General features: G+C 36.3%; 5 protein-coding genes across 9 annotated transcripts in view; 2 read left to right on the top strand and 3 right to left on the bottom strand.

Moving 5' to 3' along the window:
• Sb (Stubble) overlaps positions 1 to 1,238 on the top strand; it is a 31,923-nt gene extending 30,685 nt beyond the window's left edge. For all 4 annotated transcript variants that reach the window (XM_067356431.1, XM_012372532.2, XM_012372534.2 and 1 more), the window contains exon 9: positions 65 to 1,238. In XM_067356431.1, the coding sequence (XP_067212532.1) occupies positions 65 to 223 (159 nt within the window). In that variant the 3' untranslated portion in view covers positions 224 to 1,238. The remainder of the gene's footprint in view (positions 1 to 64) is intronic.
• Positions 1,209 to 8,095, bottom strand: Spn85F (Serpin 85F). Of its 2 annotated transcripts, XM_012372542.2 has the most exons (8): positions 7,799 to 8,094; positions 6,902 to 7,394; positions 6,224 to 6,504; positions 4,535 to 5,957; positions 4,130 to 4,341; positions 3,706 to 3,891; positions 3,096 to 3,294; positions 1,209 to 1,406 (listed from the first exon to the last, which is right to left on the bottom strand). In XM_012372542.2, the coding sequence occupies exons 2-8, from the start codon at positions 6,936 to 6,938 to the stop codon at positions 1,267 to 1,269; spliced, it is 2,478 nt and encodes an 825-aa protein (XP_012227965.2). In that variant the 5' UTR covers positions 6,939 to 7,394; positions 7,799 to 8,094; the 3' UTR covers positions 1,209 to 1,266. The 2 variants fall into 2 exon arrangements, with proteins under 2 accessions (XP_012227965.2, XP_012227967.2); XM_012372544.2 differs by having other exon boundaries at positions 3,153 to 3,294; positions 6,902 to 8,095.
• Positions 8,096 to 8,927: 832 nt separating this feature from the next.
• Ir93a (Ionotropic receptor 93a) lies at positions 8,928 to 15,632 on the bottom strand. The gene is made up of 15 exons (XM_012372535.2): positions 14,446 to 15,632; positions 14,213 to 14,371; positions 14,051 to 14,146; positions 13,615 to 13,764; positions 13,291 to 13,514; positions 12,893 to 13,057; positions 12,529 to 12,696; positions 12,019 to 12,252; positions 11,792 to 11,965; positions 11,191 to 11,409; positions 10,806 to 10,953; positions 10,243 to 10,594; positions 9,817 to 9,948; positions 9,295 to 9,452; positions 8,928 to 9,216 (listed from the first exon to the last, which is right to left on the bottom strand). The coding sequence occupies exons 1-15, from the start codon at positions 14,540 to 14,542 to the stop codon at positions 9,122 to 9,124; spliced, it is 2,571 nt and encodes an 856-aa protein (XP_012227958.1). The 5' UTR covers positions 14,543 to 15,632; the 3' UTR covers positions 8,928 to 9,121.
• A 295-nt stretch (positions 15,633 to 15,927) lies between these two features.
• Positions 15,928 to 20,211, top strand: Dok (docking protein homolog). The gene is made up of 3 exons (XM_012372545.2): positions 15,928 to 16,488; positions 16,896 to 17,069; positions 17,166 to 20,211. The coding sequence occupies exons 1-3, from the start codon at positions 16,417 to 16,419 to the stop codon at positions 18,534 to 18,536; spliced, it is 1,617 nt and encodes a 538-aa protein (XP_012227968.1). The 5' UTR covers positions 15,928 to 16,416; the 3' UTR covers positions 18,537 to 20,211.
• LOC105675299 (DNL-type zinc finger protein-like) lies at positions 19,702 to 21,234 on the bottom strand. Its single transcript, XM_012372309.2, has 2 exons — positions 20,309 to 21,234; positions 19,702 to 19,911 (listed from the first exon to the last, which is right to left on the bottom strand). Exon 1 carries the CDS (start codon positions 20,894 to 20,896, stop codon positions 20,366 to 20,368), a length of 531 nt encoding a protein of 176 aa, XP_012227732.2. The 5' UTR covers positions 20,897 to 21,234; the 3' UTR covers positions 19,702 to 19,911; positions 20,309 to 20,365.
• Between the last annotated feature and the right edge of the window lie 143 nt (positions 21,235 to 21,377).

Below are 21,377 nucleotides of genomic sequence, written 5' to 3'. Positions count from 1 at the left end.
TAGCGTGCGACTGACAAATTACAATACTTGTTTTGCAATATCTTTATATTTCCACGTTACGCAGGGCGACTCCGGAGGTCCTCTTCAGGTGCGAGGGAAGGACGGCAGGTACTTCCTGGCTGGTATCATATCCTGGGGTATCGGATGCGCGGAGGCCAATTTACCAGGCGTCTGCACGCGAATCTCCAAGTTCGTGCCGTGGATTTTGAAGAACGTCACCTGATCCGCCGTACGAAAGTCGCGATAACGCAAGAACGAAGAAATACTCAAAATCTAGCAAGATCCATACGCGGATAAATGATTCGTGATATCGTGTCGCGCGATATCGAAATATAACACGTGATTCAGCCTAGATCGTTTTCTCACCGATGAGAATGTGTTTTCTGTATCATTTGCATCTATTTATTTGCATTTACACTGCCACTCACGAAATAGCATCGTGATTGTTATATAATAAAGAGGTACTCCACACTATAAGAGTTGGAATCAGAGCATCATCGAATCATCGAATACATATACTAGCAACGTATGCGAAATCTCGTGCATTGTAGCAGCACGCACTCAACTCTGTATTTATATAAAAGTCTAAGTAAGGAAATAATATATATTTGCTAAGGTTGTAGTTAAGCAACCGAGGAAAGTCTGAATTGTAATAAAGAGATCGAAAGAATAGTCCGACAGATTAAAGGGGCTATATTGTTATTCTTAACATTTTTTTGTGCTTCGAATATACGAATAACATGATGCGCACTGCGAAGAAATTACGATTCAAACATATTACACATTCACAAGTTTGTTACAAAAACAATTATTTTTAATGTCAAGCAACTTCACTGTAAATTAAACGAATTTACCTAAAACTGATGAGAAGTTATGCCAGTGAAAAATTAGTGTAAATGCGAAATTTAATATCTATAAGAATGTTTACCTTCGTAGTTTTTGCAGCAAATGCACGATAAGTATCTGCTGTTGTCAATTAGTGAGATATATTATACAAATGTTTGCCCTTTACTCTGCAACGCGAGATAACTCGGAATATTCTTCCTAATGCTCAATCTTGCACATTTCAAACTACACTGCCTCTTATCTTTATACTTCTTTATTTACAAATAGGAGTTTGTACAGAGCACAATGTTAATTGCGTGTATTAAGTTGTGTGCAAGCTAGGAGGAGAAGTCTAGATTATAAAGTATAAAACTATTTATAAGTATCGCCAAATAAACGAGTGTTTATTTAAACCTTCAGCATCACTACATCACTACATCCCTACAGAATTCTCGAGTTCAGCGGGTCATTCACTCGACCTGCAATCAGACTCACCGAAGTCTCCGTATCGACGATGAAATAAAGAAAAGGATGCAAAGCTGTAAAAGGCACGGGCCCGGCTCTCTCGAACAGACCGTTACCTAAAAAAATTTATCAATCAAAATTTATCAATCTTGTAAACTTATAAAATTATAGGCGAATTGTGAGAGGGTCAAATTGCGGAGTTCAAACACCTCAATCATTATTTTTTGAAGAAAGAATAGTAGCCAAAAAAAAACAATCCTCAGAAACATTCGCAACGCCACAGCGATTCAGAAATCCTTGGTGAATGTAAAAAGAGATGGTACAAGGTCTTTTTATTAACTTCCTTTGCGGACTTTCTCAAGCAGGATATCAGCAATTAAATTCAATGAACTGAGCAACAATACTGAGAACATTTCCAACAGTAATCAATCGTCCTGCTCAGTGATGAGAAAATGGAAAATAAATAGATTTGTTGCGTTACAATCTCGCGTAAAGGACATGTTGTACAATGCGTCTCACGATGCTACAAACAGTTTCTGACAATTTACTCTACAAATTAAATAAAATTTCCAAAAATATATACATTCTTAGAAAAATGTCTAATCTAGTTAAACTATCGATTTTTTTTTTAAAACGGAAATTAAAAAATTGCAATTATTTGTAATTGTATAATGTTCCGAAGAAATATTTCATTAATGCTAAACATAATTATCACGAGGGTCGAACGGCTTAATTAATGATTCAACACCTGTTTTTAATTATTTCTTCATTCTGTAATTTCCGAAACGCATGGCAGCTTCGGGACATTGCTTGAAAGCAAGGAAACGACCGCTTGCACACTTGTCGTTAACGATGACAACGTTAAGTAATAAAAATTTAGCGGAACGTGAGAAAAGGAGCGACAATGGATTAAGCGCGGAAGTGAAAAGGACAGAAAAAAAAAGAAAAGAAACGAACCAAGTACGCGCCAGTAGTAATGGGCAGTCATCGTCAGACGCATGTTCATGACGCGTAGAGGAGTATATTGTTGTCACCGTTGTTTACAAATTATGTGTACATTTCTGGAGAGCACTCGAGCTATACATACCCGGGTCTTTGCAATTTCACTCGTTAATACCGGACATTGCGTCAGCGTAATTATTTCTTCGAAACATTATCTCCGATGCGGCTTGAGAACCGAGGCGTCGCTATTCGTTCCTCCGCCAACAAATGAAATCACTCGTATGTATTTAAATAATTAATGTATTACTCGAAACGTAGCAGAATACTAGATAATTTTGAGCGTTAATTAAAATAAATTAACTCTTTTGATTATTTATATAAAGTTGTATGACAATGATGTACGAACGAGTGATAGTATCAAAAGCTACAGGATGTAATAAAATAACAAGTAACAATATAATCAGATTAAGTAAAAAAATGTTAATGAATAAATTTTGTCGATATTATTTATAAATAAATCGAGTTCGCGTGAGCTTGGTTTATGAACGGATATCTGAATGCTCAGTTCATCTTGATAGTACTGTACTTACTGTACTTATAATATATTTATAAGCAAGGGAAGCAATTTACAAGCTGCGCGAAACGAACAAAGTAAAATATATAATTAAAGAATGACGGAATACTATAAACGCTAAAAATTATACACGTAACGTGCGAAATTATATAAATTGGGCTCTTAAATTCAGGACGTCCGCATTAAGGAACGAAGGATGCAATTACATGTGTGGAAAATGGTTACCGTTACCAGGATAATTGAAAGGAGAGTGCGATAGTGCATGAAAAGCGTAAGAGAGTAAAAGAACCTGGAGGTAGGTATCGATAATAGTCCCTTCGAGGTGGAACGATATTAGACGACTCACGAGAATGGGTCCGGTCGGGTTTCATATAATTCCTTATATTGACCCCTATACTCTGCTGCACATCTCGGGCGTACACGCCGAGATCGGATGTCATAGGTGATAAATCGGCCGCTCTCGGCTCAAACACATCCAAGATTCCCAACTGTGGAAGAAACGAAGCGACGAAAGGAAAATCATCATCCGTAACGCTAATCTCGACGCAAATATTCGCGCAGATATGCACGAGTCACGCATGTGTCACGCAATGATCTTATTTTTTTCTCTTAATATCAATCTTTCTCAACTCGTGAAATGAAATACTATTAGGAAATACTCCTTTGTACAGATACTATAAGAAAGAATATTAAAAAACATATAAACGAGCAAACAAAATAATAGTTTATGACTATGTTCGACTTACATTTATAAAAATTTTTCAGATTTTTTGGGGAAACTGTTTACTAATTATTTTTGAAACCTTGAAGTAAATGTGGGTTAGCGGTTAGTTGCTTGCCCAGCGTTTGGCATTGATAGGGGCGTTGATATCGAAGAAGATGACGTATTATCCACTTACCCTTTGCAAAAATGACGTCAATGTGACGAAACCACGCAGCATGAAGGAAGGTATAGTGGCCCTGACCCAAGTAGGTTGTAATCGCTTCCTCAACGATCTCAATGGTTTCCCGCTGAGATCTCTCGCCAGTCGATGCGTGTCCGTTTTATCCGTCGGCATAAGAAGTATGATGTTATACCGGGGATCCTTGAATATTTTGAGAAGGAAACGTTCATTATACATTCATTATACATTCACACAATTGTACTTCTATTAAACTAAGCTTCAATCTAAATTTCAAATTATGGCTAAAACTACGCAATTAATTCATTTTTCAATTTTTCTAAGGACTTAAAAAAAGTAAAAATTGAAAAATTAAGTTTGAATTAATTTTCTCAAGTTCTGAAAATACTATAACAGAGTTTTATTCTTTGTTTAGACTTACGTCCAAAGGAAACTCGAGTGCTACAGCGTGCAACGATGGAAGGTACGCGAAAGGCAGCACAGCGATATAACTCGAAGCCGAAACCGAAGAAATATCGCAACCGTTCACCAAAAACGATATTTCTGTTGCGGAATCTTCATCGGAGGATTCACCTGGATTCAGTGTATTATAGGATTTCCAAATCTCTAAATCCTGCATCCAGATGCCTTCGTCTAAAAAAATAATAATCCAAATCCCATTATTATTCAAAGGAAAATTTTTTCCCAAATATACAAACGATAATTTCTATTAGAATTTTTTTTTCAGACCAAGTAAGAAAAGAATACAAATCTCTGTACATATTATAATTTAATTTGTAACAAATGTTAAATTTATACACAGAGAAAGTTCGATAATTGATCGTACCTGGATAACTAGAAAAATATCCACGTGGACTTCTGCGTTTACGAAGACTCGGTAATCCATCTGTTGACTCATTATTATCGTTCATTATATTTTTCAGATTTGATTCCGATTTAATGGCTTCACTCTCAGCCACTTTCTTCTTCCGGTTCATCGAAACAATATTTTCGTCTATCGGAGATGCGACGACGGTTTCATTATTTGTCATAGAATTTATCGTAGAATTTACAACTGTCCGATTATTCATCGCGGAATTTGCAATCGCGGAGTTATCTTCGTTTCTTACTGCAGAACTGACTAACATGGCATTGCCATCAACATTAATCACTGGTGTTGTCGTAAGATCATTCATAGCAGTCATTCCTGGAATATTTCCCGTCGGTGTATCCGTCGACATAGATATCTCCGTATTTGGTTGCGAAATAATACTGTTATCGATCATTGTTCCGTTAATCGAATTAATTGCGTTCCCATTATTTAAAATCATCGGCGTCACAGAAATTGGCAAATTTGTGGTGGTGGACGCATTAGCGAGTATCATGTTGGAAATAATTGTACTCGTAGTCATCGATACTTCGGTACTCACGCTTGCGGTAGCCGTAGTCGATAAATTTGGTGTATTTGTCGTCATCGATAGCTCGGTGTTTGAAACGAGAGTTGATGGTACCTCGGTAGCCATCGATATTGTCTCACTAGCATCAGTTACAACTGCCATCGTCACTCCTGAATCCATCGATTCTTGAATACTCGCGTTTGAAGTTTCCAATGCGTTTGAAAGTGTATTTTCTAGATTTCCCATGGCGTTTGTATTAGAAATGATATTGGCTACAGTTTCATTTGTTCCAGCTTCACTAACACCGACTGTTGGAGGAGTCTGTGGATTCTGATTGTCCACAACATCGATCATAGTTACCGCGTTCGTTGGACTGTTCACGGCTGTTGTTGGTGGTGATTCGGTGTTTATCGCTGGCGTAACGGTATTCGGTGAATCCACGACACTTTTCGGATCAACAGTTGAAGACGGTGGTTGAGCACTTTCGCCGGAAGTGACCGCAGGTAGGAAATTTGTCGACTGCGTCGGCAGTATATTTTGGGCATCTATTCTAGAACTTGTAATTGATGTCGTTTGCAGGTCGACATTCGCCGGTATCGTGACGGTCGATGAAGCGACTGTTGTTTCCGCACCAGCCGAAAAAAGCGTCGTGGCGGTATCCGTCAATATCGTCGTCGTGTCCGGCGCAACCGGGAGCGGCATTGGAAGTTTGGTTGATGAGTCGCTCATGCTGACGGTGACGTTCGCTTCTTGCTCGATACTCGACAGATCGAAGCCGTAAAATCTCAGAATATCTTCATATTCCGGACGAAGTCTGGTGTTCTCTTTGCTTAGCGTCAGACCGCCCAGGAAGCCATCAGCGTTAAGGTAACTCTTCAAATCAACATCAATGTAATTTCATGACTAATCAGTTCTAAATTGAATCGAAGTTTATAGCAATCATACTCAAGAAATTAAATCAGTAAAAAAAATCAAATTACGCAACTTGTTTACGCGACATTAAATCGATTGAGCTTTGAGATATAATAAAAAATGACAAACGGTGTTTGAAAGATGTTTAAAAGACATATAAACGTCTACAAAATTGGAGCATTGCTCAAATATCGTTAAGACACTGTTAAGGTCTATTTGCGTCTTACTCTCAATCGCCGATGAATATCCCTAAAACCGATTCTGGTAACGTCCCGATTAGGTAGTCCCATGATTTCGACAATTTGTTGTCTTCCACGACCGGCGGATCCCTCGTACAACGCTGCCAGTACAAAAGCAATCCCCGTGGGCGAGAACGCCACGTTTCCATGTGCTGAATATTGCTGAAGAATCTTCACTCCAAGATCGTTCACAACATCAGTGACTACATCGACTGGACGCTGCGTATTTGCGCGATACCAATCGTACCTGTAAGCCAAGACGGACGATACTGCTGCAACAAAATTAAATATTTCTCAATTTCCAATTATTTTTGCAACCAGTTAAATTAAAAGATCTTTTCGAACAACATTGCATGGCATTTGTCTCACAATCGCAACTTGGACAATTTTCTTATTCAATTTAATCGTTTCTTGTCATTTTGATAATTAATACTTTCGTCCGAATAATAAAGTAAAATAATTCTGCTTTTATTTTCTGCAATTCATAGTAAAAGTACATTGCGCGAATTAAATAGATCAGTAAGAAGAATTAATTCCGCAACTCTTCTGCAATCTTTTTCTATTCCCGATAGAAAGCTTTGATTTTCAAATTCATTGGGCTTGTGCGTTCACTTGATCGGAGCACCTCGTGCAAAATAGCAAAATAATCAAAACGACCTTACATACACTGCAATATTATGATCCAGTGCAATGGTCGGCCCATCGTTTCCGGTTGCTGATTTCCTTCTCCGATACTTCGATCGTTGCGCCGAGCTGGAGTCCGCGATGCGATCCCAGCCGGTTCTATTAGGATTAAGCCTTGGTCGCTCGCGCTCTACGTCGGAACTGGCTCACGTCGGAACACGCTAGGCTAAGCCACTAGCTCGTCGGGCCCCGAGGTCCGATTAAGACCCGCACTCAAGGCCCGCTCGCGAGGTCCGCTCCGGGCTCGCGCGCTTGGGGCCCGTCGATTACCGCCGCGACTTCTTAAGTGGTTAAGGTCGTAATCCCCGTTAAATTGCGCACATAGCTTCCCGCCTTTGCCGCCGGTCAATTCCTCTTTTCTTGCTGTTCTTCTGCATCTTTTAAAAAGCTAATATCCTCCGCTTTCGACATAAAGTTTCTCAAATACGATGCATGTATGTTTAATAGTATTTACGTTGATTTATTTCAAATATTGCTGTAGAATGTGGAAATATGTATGCATACGATACGTACAATATTGAATAATTTAATCTCTTCATTAAACGAAAATATTATTTTCTCGTATAACTATTCCTTCCAAACAAATGTCATTTTCGAAGTTGTTAGCTTTGTGCAAAAAATTGTGTATTTTATAGTTTGCATATAAAATTAAAACCAGTCTTATACCCATCTATTAGAACTTTTGATTATTTTTGATATAATAATGAAATAGAACTTTACTTCTTTTCATATTACAGACAGTTTTCTTTATCCTTTTGAACGTTAAAAAAGCTTTAAATATTTAAAATTATTTTTATATCAAAAAAGAGCAATATTATACGAAAAAAATTATAGACTCTGATAAAAATTTACTTGAATTAATAATAATTAAAAATTAACACTATAGTGCTATCGGTTTCGACAAGATATTTTTATATTTATATCGCTTTATATGCCATTCACTGGTACACCGACTCCATTCACGATACGATAATCGAGCGAGATGAAAATTCCTCTCTCCTCTGCCGATCGGCAATCAGCGATCGTGCATCTATCCTCTCTCGCCGACAAATCTTCGAAAATATGCGGATATCGCGCCCGATAACGGTAGTAGCGGCCGGCGGCACGCGTAGTGAAGGCGAAGTGAAGATCTACTCTCGACTGATCCAAGTGGGAGGATCGCCGCGAATAAAGCGTTATGTAATATCTCTCCGTGACTTTTATCGCACGTATATACGCACACCGTGATTCATGCGAATAATTGCTAAATGTGTGAAATCCAGAATCCGTCGCACAAATAATAAGCCGCGCGCGAACGCCGAGAGTAATCGGCTTCTTCTCATCTCGTTCCATTCCATCACGTTGCATCTCGAAACCGATTATTACTTATACCGAGCGGAGCCTGCCGGCCGATCGAAGCGGCTAATTTTCTTCTATCTCTCCGCGATATTTACCATGTCGTTCACGGAATGTTTTAAACGCGCGCATCAGACCGGAACTACTCATTTCAAAATTGACAAGTTGACGATGACTGATATTCGATTGAATCCAGTTTCAATCAACTTTGAGTGATCAGCATCCGTTTGCGAGCAATAATACAGCATCGTGCGTATTAATGACGCGCACTTAGGTAATCGGCCGCACTGCTCTGCCGCGTCGAGATGTTCAGACGCTTAAAATTGACCAATTTTCAAATCGCTGTTGATTGATATTCCGCGATGATTTTTCGCCGAGCTTCAGCGGTTTGAAAATTACTCAACTTTGTGCGTCTGAAAAATGTTCACTACAGAGAACATATATAGTGTATTTAAAAATATCTTATAATTAATATTGTTTTCATAATTCTATGCCGTATAATTACGACTTAGTTGATTCTGCTTCAGAGATCAAGCATGTATGATTTTATCAAAGAGATAAAAATGTATACTTTGTACAAATATCCATTTGCAAATCTTCTAAAGTTCTAAAAGTTTTTAAAATCAATAAATTATTATCATTACAAAAGAATTTGTGCCAAAGAAAAACTATATTGCATTGGTACATTTTATAATTAAATGACTGTTACATTCTGCTGAAAAAATCGCTACATTCTCGGCAGAATAATCTCTGTAATTAACTCTGGACGATAAACGGTAATAAAATCTGATAGCATGCAGAAATTCTACAGCGTCGAAGCTATTTCACGGGAAGTAAAAGCGTTCAAATCCATCTTCACGATGAATCTCAAGAAAGAAAAGGCTGTAACCTGCGTCGCTTCGATACTTTGCGCCAGTGACAGTAAAACTCGCAGCACAAAAGTAATATTGATCCAGCCACGCCTGAAAGAAACAAAACAAGAAATCGCTTATTCACAAGGTGTTATTATACTCTTCTGTGTGCTCGCAAAAACACGTTACCCATGAAAAGCACAAAGAATATGCCTTGCATATCCGTTACGTTTACTTTGCGTTCCTCTACGCCTTGATTGGTGGAACTATCCGAGCATTTGTCTTTCATCGGTATTTGCTCTCCTATCCACTTGTTCATTAATCCAGACTCGTGCATGCGATGCAACCTAAATGACAAGGTTGATTCTTGCTAAATGGTAGATTCGTAAGGATATTATTTCCGAATTGTGACAATAACGGCTCCCAAGTTAAGATGTGATTCTGTTTTTGACATAAATGTGCATAAATAATGATTCATATGTAAATAATAATTTGTATGTGTATAACAACTCGCAAAAAAATTCAAGAGAATTAAAAAGTTTCAATACAATTTACGTGTTATTAGAGAAAAATGGATGAAAACGACAAATGTTTAAAAAAATGAAATTATTATTAAATATAAGTTCGACATAAAACTTGATAATCAAATGGCTAAAACAAAACAAACCAAAAAAATAAAAATTTGATAATAAAATTAATTAATTAGCTTACTCTGTGTTGATAATCTTTACATAAGGGCTATCCTGCGCTATAATCATCGCTATGGGCTCGTCCATAAATTCATCCGTGCTTAAAGAAAAGGAGCACCCATCAGTTAATAACAGATCGCTTCTCATCGCAAACCTGCTCGAGCAATATATCATTATCGTCATTCTTATCGGATGTGCTAATAAGTCTTCTACAATGATATATGTATATAAAAAATAAAGTGTTTAAATAAGAGCACCTAACTGTCTTCATTTTTTGCAAATGCATTATAAAATTCTTCATAAAAAGATAATTGCAGTATTCGTGACAGACGACAATTTAATTCAAATAAAATTGCGTTTTCTTGGGAAACTTTTTTGCAAAATTTAAAGTAACGAAGGAGATAGGTGTTTCTCATTTAAATGTATATCTTATATTATATAAAATTACATTAATGTGCTTCGCCAATCGATTAGCACGTGTTTCCCCGCCTTTACTTTCTTGATCACTTCCGCCTCTTGCGTCGTGTTATGAATTATAGATCGCTCCAGCAAAATATGGTATTTCTCCTCTTCGGCATTTTTCAGATACTCCTCGAGAAAACTGCCGTTAGGGAAGCCCCAAGTTAATTGGCTTTTGTGAGCGATAAGATCGTCCACAGTCAAGATGGCAGTGTCCATATTCGGGAATGTCAGAAACGCGACCAAACTTCCGGAATAGGTTGCTACCAAAACCATCACGACCAACCACCAAACGCCGACGAGCAAGCGGGCGCTATCGGAATGGGGTAAGTACATTCCACCTAAAAACATCTTTTCGTCGCATTTTTCTAAAAATTTCTTTTCTCTTCTAAATACAATACAAACGATTTTGTCCGGCGACATTATCGAAGGATCAATAGTTCGAGAATTAAAAAGTTCATAATAAAATTATGGATAAAAAGTGGTTTGATAGAACTCGAACACTTTGTGTGACGAAATAAAAATAGCGCTTTCAAAAGTGAGTGACGCTACCTTGTTGAAGAAGAGCCCCGTAGACGTACCATATGCATTGCCAGGGGGAGTTAAGTCCCGATGTTCTCGTACTGCTTGGACTGTACTTATGAATCAGGTACAAGATCGGGCCCATTATAATAATTGATGCTGCCAAGCAGGCCCACGTCTGGAAGCAAAACTAGCCCGCTTGAAGACGTGCATGTGCACAAGCGCGTGAAATAGATCGAGTTCATCATTGCGAGAAGCTGTTAATATGCCGTTTCACAGATTTGATTGTAATTTCCATTCGGTTTGTGTTGATAATAAAATTTTTTAGAGTTTCCATTTCACACGAAATAATATTATTGTTCTAGCGACCGTTATCGATCATAAATATAAAAGTGCGCGGAATTGTACAAGTCACCTCTTTAGTGAAGGGCGCGGTGAACAGCAACGCTCTGGAAAGTTGACCCGGCTTCGCGGTCAAGAAACTATATGTCTGCATGAAGATTGGTAGAGTGAAATTGATCTTTCCTCTTCCGCGATCGTTCACGGTGTACGCGCAGGCTGCAAGAAGAACCTTCTTCTCAGCAACCATATCTACTATTTCTGGTGGTATTTTTCTCGTTGTTGATGTTAACACCTTTGTAACATTTAAAACGCACTTATCAGACACTGCAAAGAACCGGATTTCTACATATTCGTTAGGCAAATTTCAAGTTTCATATCGTAAGAGTCCTTGTACTGTCGTAAAATAAATTTATATGTAGCTTAGTTTCTATTTCGATATTTTAGATTTGTCTGGGAGAAAGAAGAAGGGCCTCATCCCCACATTACAATCAAGCTTTAACACTAAAACATTTCCCAAGAAACAAATTTGTCTCTTTTGATAATTTAATCTTATTGTACGTTAATTATTGTAAGACAATTTTTAAATTATACATCAAGCATACTGATGATTTATATATGTTAATCTTTTCATATTTCTTAATCAAACACATAAACACTGTTATATCTAGCCTTACCACTTCGATATCACTTTCATTGCGAATAAACTTAACAGTCCGATTGCTCCGCGGGCTGTGCACCGTGTACGTAAAGTTCAATTTCTTTCCCAAATATCTTATAACGTCGAAAACCAATCCGCCGTATTCTTTCTCACCGGTATTGGTCAACGAGATGGTTTGCCACGGTGGATTCTGAAAGAATGCGATTATTTCGTTTGCAATTGCACAAAGAAAAATTTACTTACGTGATACGTAGCAATCGGCAAGTTAATCCCTCGAAATCCGTGCACAATGTGCGGAAAAATGGCATCCGTCAAATTCACACCGAGAGTGGGAATCCACGTTCCCGAATTTATCAGATGCGCGCTAGTTTTTCCATGAATGAAAAAATTGCCCCATGTTATGGCCGAGGCAAATCGCCAAAATAAGCATTTACCGCAAGTGCCGCCAGTTGCAAAAGTGTCCTCGACAAGTTTTATCTGCAGGAAATAGTTGAGCACGTATAAAATTTCCGTCAAGAAGAATGAATCTCAATATAGATGCGATTTCTCGCAAATGTCGACAAGCTAACTTTTTAGAGAAAATAAGAATCTCTTTAAAAAGATGCAATAATATTGAAAAATATAAAAATTTGTGCCTGATTTTTATAAATAAATCCACCTGTACCTAAATTACTGAGGAAAGAACCACATTTGTAAATAATCACTCGTACACTATCAATTTTTAAACAATACAAAATACACGATGATACAAACTTTGATATTTTTCAAAATTTCTTGACGTCGTTCGTTCTTGTTTAAGCGAATAAGTTCGAACTCCTCCTCGCTCATGCGATTATACAACTCCATTTCGGTCATCAATGATAATTTCAAAGCATTTGACAAAGCCGCAATTAATTCCTGGACATGACACATTAAAGTGACCTGAAAGATAATTTGGTTTCTTTTCAAAAAATACGTAGCAAAAGAAAAAGTCATGTAAAAATGTTACGGAATCTTTCTTGCAAAGAGACTGTTCAAAAAAATACACTTTAATGATATTGCATGAGATCTAAATTATGTGTTTATCATTCTAGCGGTTAAAATTTGCACAATGAGACAGAACGATTAAATAAATTACATTGCAATATGCGTCGCTGTCCGTTGCGTTATAAATGAAAGCCACATTACTGCCTTCCGTCAATAAGTCGATGAAAGTGGTGATATTCGTAGAATTTCGTATTACGCTGTCAGTGATGATGTACAACCACTGGCTGTCAGGCTGAACCATATCCAATGTCTTTGCCTTCGGATATGGATGTGATATCAAATAATATGAAACCAAACTTAGAACTTTTAGAGCAAAAGTAGATGAAATTTATAAGATTTACTTTAAAAAATAAATTGCATTTTAAGTAAATTCATAATCTGTATTAGAAATAACTCTATGCTAAAAAATGAATCAACTCTTGCTTCGAGTTCTTCAAATAAGCGCGAATAAATAATGGCAAAAAAGCTTTATCAAAATACATATCTTACAACTTCCATAACATCAGCCGCTGCGTCTATCGTGACGATTATGAGAAAACATTTTCCCAATTGTTCCACGTGAAAAGTTTCAAGCATGTCTTTTATATAGTATCTTCTGCTGCGATCGGAATTAGCATGCTTAAAAACGAACAACGACCGGGAGACCAAGTTAAATTTCTTGTTCGGTAATGCTGTCGATATAGCTTTTGTGACTCTGCTGATTGTGTTTTTATCTGCAATTCGTTATTTTAAAAGTTTTAGCGAGAATGTTGAGAAAATGATTGAACGGAAAACGCAAAGAGAAAAATGATTAATGCTTATAAATTGTGTCACCGAATGTGTCATCGTGTAATATGTTGACACTGTTCCAGAACAACGCGTCCGCTGTTCTTATATCGAAAAAAATCTGAGATAATTCGTCACCCATTGGTATCAAAGGAATGATCACGCCTTCGGAGTCCGAAAACCGTGGACAATCTTGATCTTCAAATAAACGATATAAAATAATATTTCATATAATTTATTGTATTATGTAATTAAGTATAATACTAAAACTTTTATAAAATTATACAGATGAGTCTGATTCAAATCAAATAAAACGTGTCATGTGATATCATGCGTTCTAATGCGTACGACAGTAGAGAGATAACAAAATTCGAATGTACAGATAACGCGATATTTGCAGGCAACATCTTAGTCACGAACTATAATTAAACGATTCGCTATTCGAATGTATATTCTGCCGCGAATCTTTTATTGAATCACATACTTGTTATGGCTAAATGCACGAGCTCTTCCTTACGCGCTACATCATGCAGACTCCACGTTTGATAGCACGTTGCCACCGATAAAAGCACTGTGTAATCTTTGTACGTAAAAAAAATATTATATAATATATTCGAATATTGGAGATCTATCTAGCGCAACTTACCTCGAAGATTATTTACGTTTGTGTCGCGAAAAATGTGCATATTAATATCACTCATATGCGCCTCTTCGTTTGTGACATTCGTGATGAAGTCGACAATGTTTCTTACGGTATCGCGATACTCAATTTTATTATCAAAGAAACTTTTGTCGATAACGATTGCTGATCCAAAAATAATTTTCTTGTTATGTTATGTTACGATGTGAAAATTATACTCACAAAAAAGTTATTTGTACCCATCGAGGCATTGGCAGTTATCAGCGATGGAAAGTCATTAAAAGCGTCACCCGAATTTAGGATCCACGCGAGAAGAAGGAAGGAAATCATGTTCATCGACAGATTGTATTGATGTTCGACACATCGGACGGTTGATTTATAAGGAAGGACATCGTTCAATGATATATAAGTTCATTATTTTCGCCGATTCATTATTATCCGCATTAACCGCTTGGTCGAGCACGATCAGAACGCAATCGTGAACTGAGCGTACCCCGATTCGCAAGTAACTTGTATTGAGGGAAAAAGGTCAATTCTTTAATAACTTATTGAGGAGCGATCGAATCTCATCGCGAACTTGAACAGAATATATCATTGGCTTACATGAGCGAAATAAGATTACGTTGAGGAATCATTGCAAGAATTGTTGCAGTCGATTGGTTCTTTTTTAGCCGAGTACTAGTTAATTCAAATCATTTTTCAGTCGTTATTTCGTATTGAAAGGATAAAAAATTTCTCTTTCCTTAGTAAATACTTTTGTTTACCAATATTTGATAATAATTATTGCAGATTTCAAATAATTATTGTAAATTTTGAAGAATTTGATTATCTAGTTTTTAAAATTCTAAAATTCCTGAGATTTTTGTGATTCTAGAAATCCTAGAAATCCTAGAAATTCTAGAAAGTAGACTAAACAAATTAAATTTATAACCCATATCACATAAATCAATCTCATGTGTTATAGCAGAATTTCTTTAAAATGTAAGCAACATTGTGAAATGTTAGGCAATATTTACATCGCGTCTGAAATTATTTATGTTAATGTACGTAACTCTATATAGTTATTACATAAATTATGTAAATATATTAAAAAATCGTATTACTACAGTACAGTTAGTTAAACCAGGACTTTTGAGTATATATCGAATAACTTTGCAGATAATATAATAAAACTAAATACTTAAAAAAAATTTTTGAATATTTAGTGTTATTATATTGCGCGTAATTGTTCGATATCTCACGGCGGAAGGCGAAAGGCGAGGCGGAAAAGGTTATGAATGTTTTTGCGGTCTACCACTTCTCTCCGATGTTAGCGTGTGATAAGAACATTACCCATTGTTTGTATTTTACTGTAAATACTTATACATTGGGAATACTAAATCAGGAACAGAGTATTCTCAAAATCTCTTTTCGCAAGAATTTAAAAATTAATTACTCACCATTTAAACATCTTGTATTCATTATTATTCGATGGAGGAGTTTTTTTTTTAAGATGATTTACAAATGTTTGTGAATCAGATGATGATGTCCTGAAAAACCGCCTGCTCCTAATTTTTTTTTTGCGAAAGAATCGTTTCTCCTTCTCTCTAATCCGGAATTTGGTTAACCCACAGGGCTATCGCGCGTCGCCGGCGATCCGAACGACATCGTGCGTGTGCGTGTGCAGTCCGTGCGGCGCCTATCGCGCGCTCGTGCATCCGGAACAACGCGGGGACAGTAGATTGCGAACGTGTCGGTGCGCGTCGGGAGCTATGCTACGCGCAGCGTGTAACGCGAATGTCGTACATATGAAACGCATACGTGCATTGCACATCAGCATACGGAGTGCCGCTACGGTCTCGTTCGTGTTCACGGCGAACGATGGTGCGCGTTAACGGATGTGTCCGCGTGAAATGTCAAGCGTTTTACGTTACCATGGGCTGAATCTCGCTGTGCCGTAAGCTGTCAGTTCGCAACACGCACGAGAGAGAAAAAGAGAGAAAGGGAGAGAGAGAGAGAGAGAGAGAGAGAGTGTATGGTGTGAGAAAGAAAGAGAAGACCATATTTTCAGCTCTGGTGCCTAGGAAGTGATAAGAGAGACGAAAGAGTCGCGCAGTAAACGTGTGAAAATTATTTGTTATTTTTCGCTTTCCTCGCCGCGGAAACAAAGAGTTCGCCGAAAGGAATATCTCGTCTAAACGATCCCGAGCCGATGTTCGATCGCGCCAGCAATGGAACCCGAGGAGCCTTTGATGCAGGGAATACTGCTGTTACCGCCGCAGGGAATGCTAGGCCAGCTCAAGGTTGGTTTCACACGATGATAAACGTGAAACGCATCACGTTGATATGCGATATCGCGAACACATCATCGGCGAACGGCTGTTTGTCCTCTCCTTCCCTCATTTTTTTTCACACTCCTTCGTTGCATTTCGTGCGATCTGCAACAGGTGTATACAATCGCAAGTATGCATGATACAGGCACATGCGCACGCGTCTATGATTTTTCTCATATATTTTTTAAATAGTGATTTCAAAAATATTTTAAGAAGTGACTCATATTTTGTATGTATATAAAGCGTTCAAATATATTCTCGTATATTATCTGCCTGACAAGAAAATTTCAAGCCGCACATGTGGAAATAGGAACATAGATTTTAATTAACTGTACAAATGTTGGACAGTTTTTCATTTTGTTCATTTATATTTCCAGAAAACATGGCATAAGCGATACTGCCAGATTTTCAGAACGAGCAACTATGGGATCAAACGCGTTGAGATCTATGACAACCAAGAAGAAGCAATATTACAGTCCCACTCTCCACGCATCATCACACTAGACGCCTGTATAAAAATTGCACCTAGCAATCAGTCACATGTTTTTACTGTAAGTGTTTAATTCTTTCTTTTGTTTCTGCATTAGACTTCTCTTGTTAACATATTCTTGACTAAAGACTAACATTCCTATATTTGTTTCACACAGGTGGTAACTAAATCAGGAATACACTATTTCGGCTGTTATTCTGAAATGGATATGACACGCTGGATTTCAGTATTTCAATTGGTCGCCTTCAAGGATGTGTCAAATCAACTAGAGGAAAACAACGATCTGTATTGCACGAGTGGAGAAGGTGTATTCTCTGTGAAAGTTGTGGAAACTGATGCATCCAAACGATGCGGACTGGAAGCGAGAAACTATACATTGGTAGTTGCTGCCGTGGACATGAAATTAATGGACGGTGACATTGTTCTGTTCACATGGCCATACAGGTACATCAGAAGATACGGATACAGGGATGGAAAGTTCATCTTCGAGGCTGGAAGAAAATGTGAATCTGGCGAAGGTTCGTTCCGCTTGGAACACAGTAGCCAGCAAGAGATCTTTCGATGCATGTACGCTAAGATGAGATCGATGAAGAAGTTATTGAACGAAGAGAGTAATCCAAGCATAGAGTGCAACGACACTCAATACCACGCAGCTCTGTCGATGGAAGCTGGCTCCAGAGCGGCTTTACCCCCCTCTCCAAACAGTTCTAGCAATTTAATTGACATTGAGTTTTCCACATCGCAGAATTCTCAGAAGCCATTAACTTCGTCCTCGAGTACGGACTCGAGTAGATCGACAAACAAGTCCAAACCTGCCAAACCGCCGCGAAAGTACATCTTTGCTAATCTGTTGGAAAAGAAAAATGCTGACTCGGAATTCCTAGATTTGCCTACGTGCGGAGAATATAAAACTTTGAGTCAAGCTAATTCGCCGGAATTATCTCACAAAAGTGTCGAAAGTGTCATGTCCGAGAGCGAAGAAAAACATCCGTACGACATAGTAGAAATTAGGAATGACGCTTGGAAAACTCACGGCGTCGACAGTGTGCATCATACCGAAAGGATAAATTCAAGTTTACCGAGTGAAAGAGATGAAGACGACGACAACGACGATTTGCAATATGAAATCATGATGCCAATGCGGAATCACGATACGCCATTCCAAAATTCGTCGGTAATACAAAATATCGACAATGAATCAGATTATGATAAATTAGAACACTTTGGCTCCGCGAAACTTAGTCAAAAATCTACGTATAAGTATACGAATTCTTCGCAAAGCATACATTCCAACATATCTCATGGAGAAAGTTCTAATCTCGTTAATCCGGCGTGGTCCAATTACGATATCGTTGAAGACATGTCCGCGGTTAGATTAGCGGATGACAGTCATCTTGGTTACGGAATTATCCGGAAGAAACAGGATCATTCCGAGACAGCTTCCGCTGTTAATGCCGCGGGTAGTCTGCAGCATAAAGTTTTCAACAACAGCGAATATGCGATTGTATCGAAACCAAAAAGGGTGTAGAACACTCAAACGTTTAACCATCGATTCCAAGTATTATGACCATGTAATTTTTCAAATTTATATTTCAGAAATTCTTATCTTTTATAATATTTTAATTTTGTAATTAATTATAAGGATACGAACTATATGCTAGTCTGTGCCGCGTGCCGCGAATAAAAACATTTCTTGCTTTGCATTCTAAAAATCTTAGCATATTGCAAAATGATAAAAGTGATGCAATATCATCTTTTTTGTATTATTTCTTTCGTGTATTTTTATTTTCTATCTATATCTATCATTTATACAGACACTAGTCTTATTATAAATATCGTTACATATATTGTAGATATATGAAAGTTTTAACATAAAAAATTCCATAAACGCACTTGTGCCTTTTTATGAGAGAATATCTTGAATTATTCTATATTAGTATTGAGTAGAAAAGCTCAAAGTGATGAATTTTTATCAAAATACATTTGACTGATTTACGACAATATGTGTATAGTGCCTTAAGTAAACGAAATTAATTTTAATAATGCTAAATTGATGCAAAATTATTTAAAACGCGCGCACACACGTGCGTTGGATTCTATTTTGATATCTGATATATGTATTGGTGTACTTAGAAATTATGATACATACATATGATTATAATTTATGATTTTGATCATATTATATGATTGCAATTTTATTTTACTACTATTAATTTTTTATTATTGTACTACAACTATTATTATAATACGGATAACTCATTGATATTGTATTTGTTAATTTTTGTATTTTTAAAATAAGCAACATTTTTAATCTATATTCAAACACGATACAAATTCGTCTATTTAAATAGTGAAAATCTTTGATATAAATATGTAAATACAAAATACTTTTATAAAGAGATGATTAATCGATCATCACTATTGGATAAACTAGTATTTCATATCAATTATTGCCTTTATGGAGATATTAATTTTCTGAAAATCACATCATTTTTTAAACTGGAATAATCCAAAATATTAAAATTCAAGAAATTGTGCATTTTTTATTGCTTGAAATCTTTTATACTTATTGATATCTTTATGTAAAAAAAATATTGTACATATTTATAGACAGGCAATACTTGATTTTAATGATTTACTGAATTCAAATCATATGCAATAATGATAGTGGTGTATAGAAGTAAATAATTACCTTTTATATATAATATATTTTTTTATTTGCACAAAGCTTTTTCCAAAATTGTACATAAAGTATCATAACAATTTTAAGAACTTGTTAAAAAGTCGTTTGTAATAATATGTCCCTTGTGCCAAACAAGTAGTCTGCCATTGGTAGGAATATTATTGAGTATCCGAGTAATATATAGATGATTATTGAAAAGAACTGTGTCAATTAACGAATTCTGAAATATATTAAAAACAGATATGCATGGTAAAACTATTTTTTAGAAACAATATTGTAAAACTACCTGTATGTATTTTTATCCGATATATTATCAGAAGTACATAAAAACAGTTTAGAAGCTATGTGCAATGGTTTACATGTATATCTTTTTATGTACTTCTTTGAAAATGTCGACATTAATGTTTATATAAATTTTCTTATCATGTTTTACCATAAAATATATTTCCTGTTATATATATTTCAATCATTGTAACAATACTTTTATCTAAATATAAATACATCAGATTTATTATTTGTATGCATTGTATATTTTAAAGCAATTTCCATATATTTGTCAATTTTATATTACAGACATGCACAAATTATATAATAAATTTAAAAAACACTATACTTGCCTACATGATAATTCTTGTACTCTTGTTCAAGGAATAGCTCAGTTTTCAAGTAAAATATCAACTTTCTTTTAACATCTCAACTTGTTTAATTTTATCAGAATCTTCCTCCATATTGTTTGAGTTTATTGTCTCACTAGCATTTTTTTGGTGTAACTTGAACTCTTCATTGAGCACTGCTTCAAAATAGCCCTCTCTGTCATTTAATATCTTTCGTACAGTTTCTCCCTTCAACGCCATAAGTTTCTCAATATTTATTTTCTGATTTATTTCTGAAAACCATCCTAAATTATCAGCGATGAGATGATTGTTCTTACAACCGGTGCATGTTACTATTATTACTCCTTTATTATACGCTAACTTTGATATCAACTTGCTGTTCCTCGTCTGGCATTTTTTACATGTAAACATCAGTTTCATTTTTCCTTCTAATTTACCTAATTCCTTACGTTCATTACTACATTCGTGAATGAAACGATTATGATGGAATACTCCGGTACCATTCGATTTACACATAATCGAACGGTGTGCAGAATATTGGGCACACGACAAACGTGCACCAAAACGCAACGTTCGCCAAATGGAAAACATTATATTAATATTTTTGATCTCCGCTGAAGTATCTTATTTGCTGATACAACGCAATGCAAGTGAATAATGTTAAATTATATTTATTTAAAGTTCTCACTTTTCAGAATAGCTTGCTTATCAGGATATAAATTTACATGTAACTTTTAAAATAAGAATACGTATCCAAGAATGAAGCTTCTGACAATTTCCGTAGTGGTAACCTCAGAATTATGTACATATTCGAATATTTTTAATTTCTTGAATCTGTGTATTTTCAAAATATGTCATACACAATCCATCAGAGCAAATTTTGAGGTTATAAAAAAAATATTAGTCATCTAGCGACAGTAAACTTAAAACTTGAACGTTTTACGGAGTAACGTTTTACCGCTAAATGGTACAGTAAATACTTTCTGTAGGTAATAAATAGTTATCATTAATTGATAACGTTAGTGCTTTTCGATTACCTTCAAACCCCCCGGACCCCCATTAATAGTACACA

This window comes from Linepithema humile, chromosome 5 (assembly GCF_040581485.1).
Source record: "Linepithema humile isolate Giens D197 chromosome 5, Lhum_UNIL_v1.0, whole genome shotgun sequence".
Taxonomy (NCBI): domain Eukaryota; kingdom Metazoa; phylum Arthropoda; class Insecta; order Hymenoptera; family Formicidae; genus Linepithema; species Linepithema humile.
The sequence above is the reverse complement of the archived record's forward strand: the minus strand, read 5'-3'. Positions and strand labels throughout refer to the sequence as shown.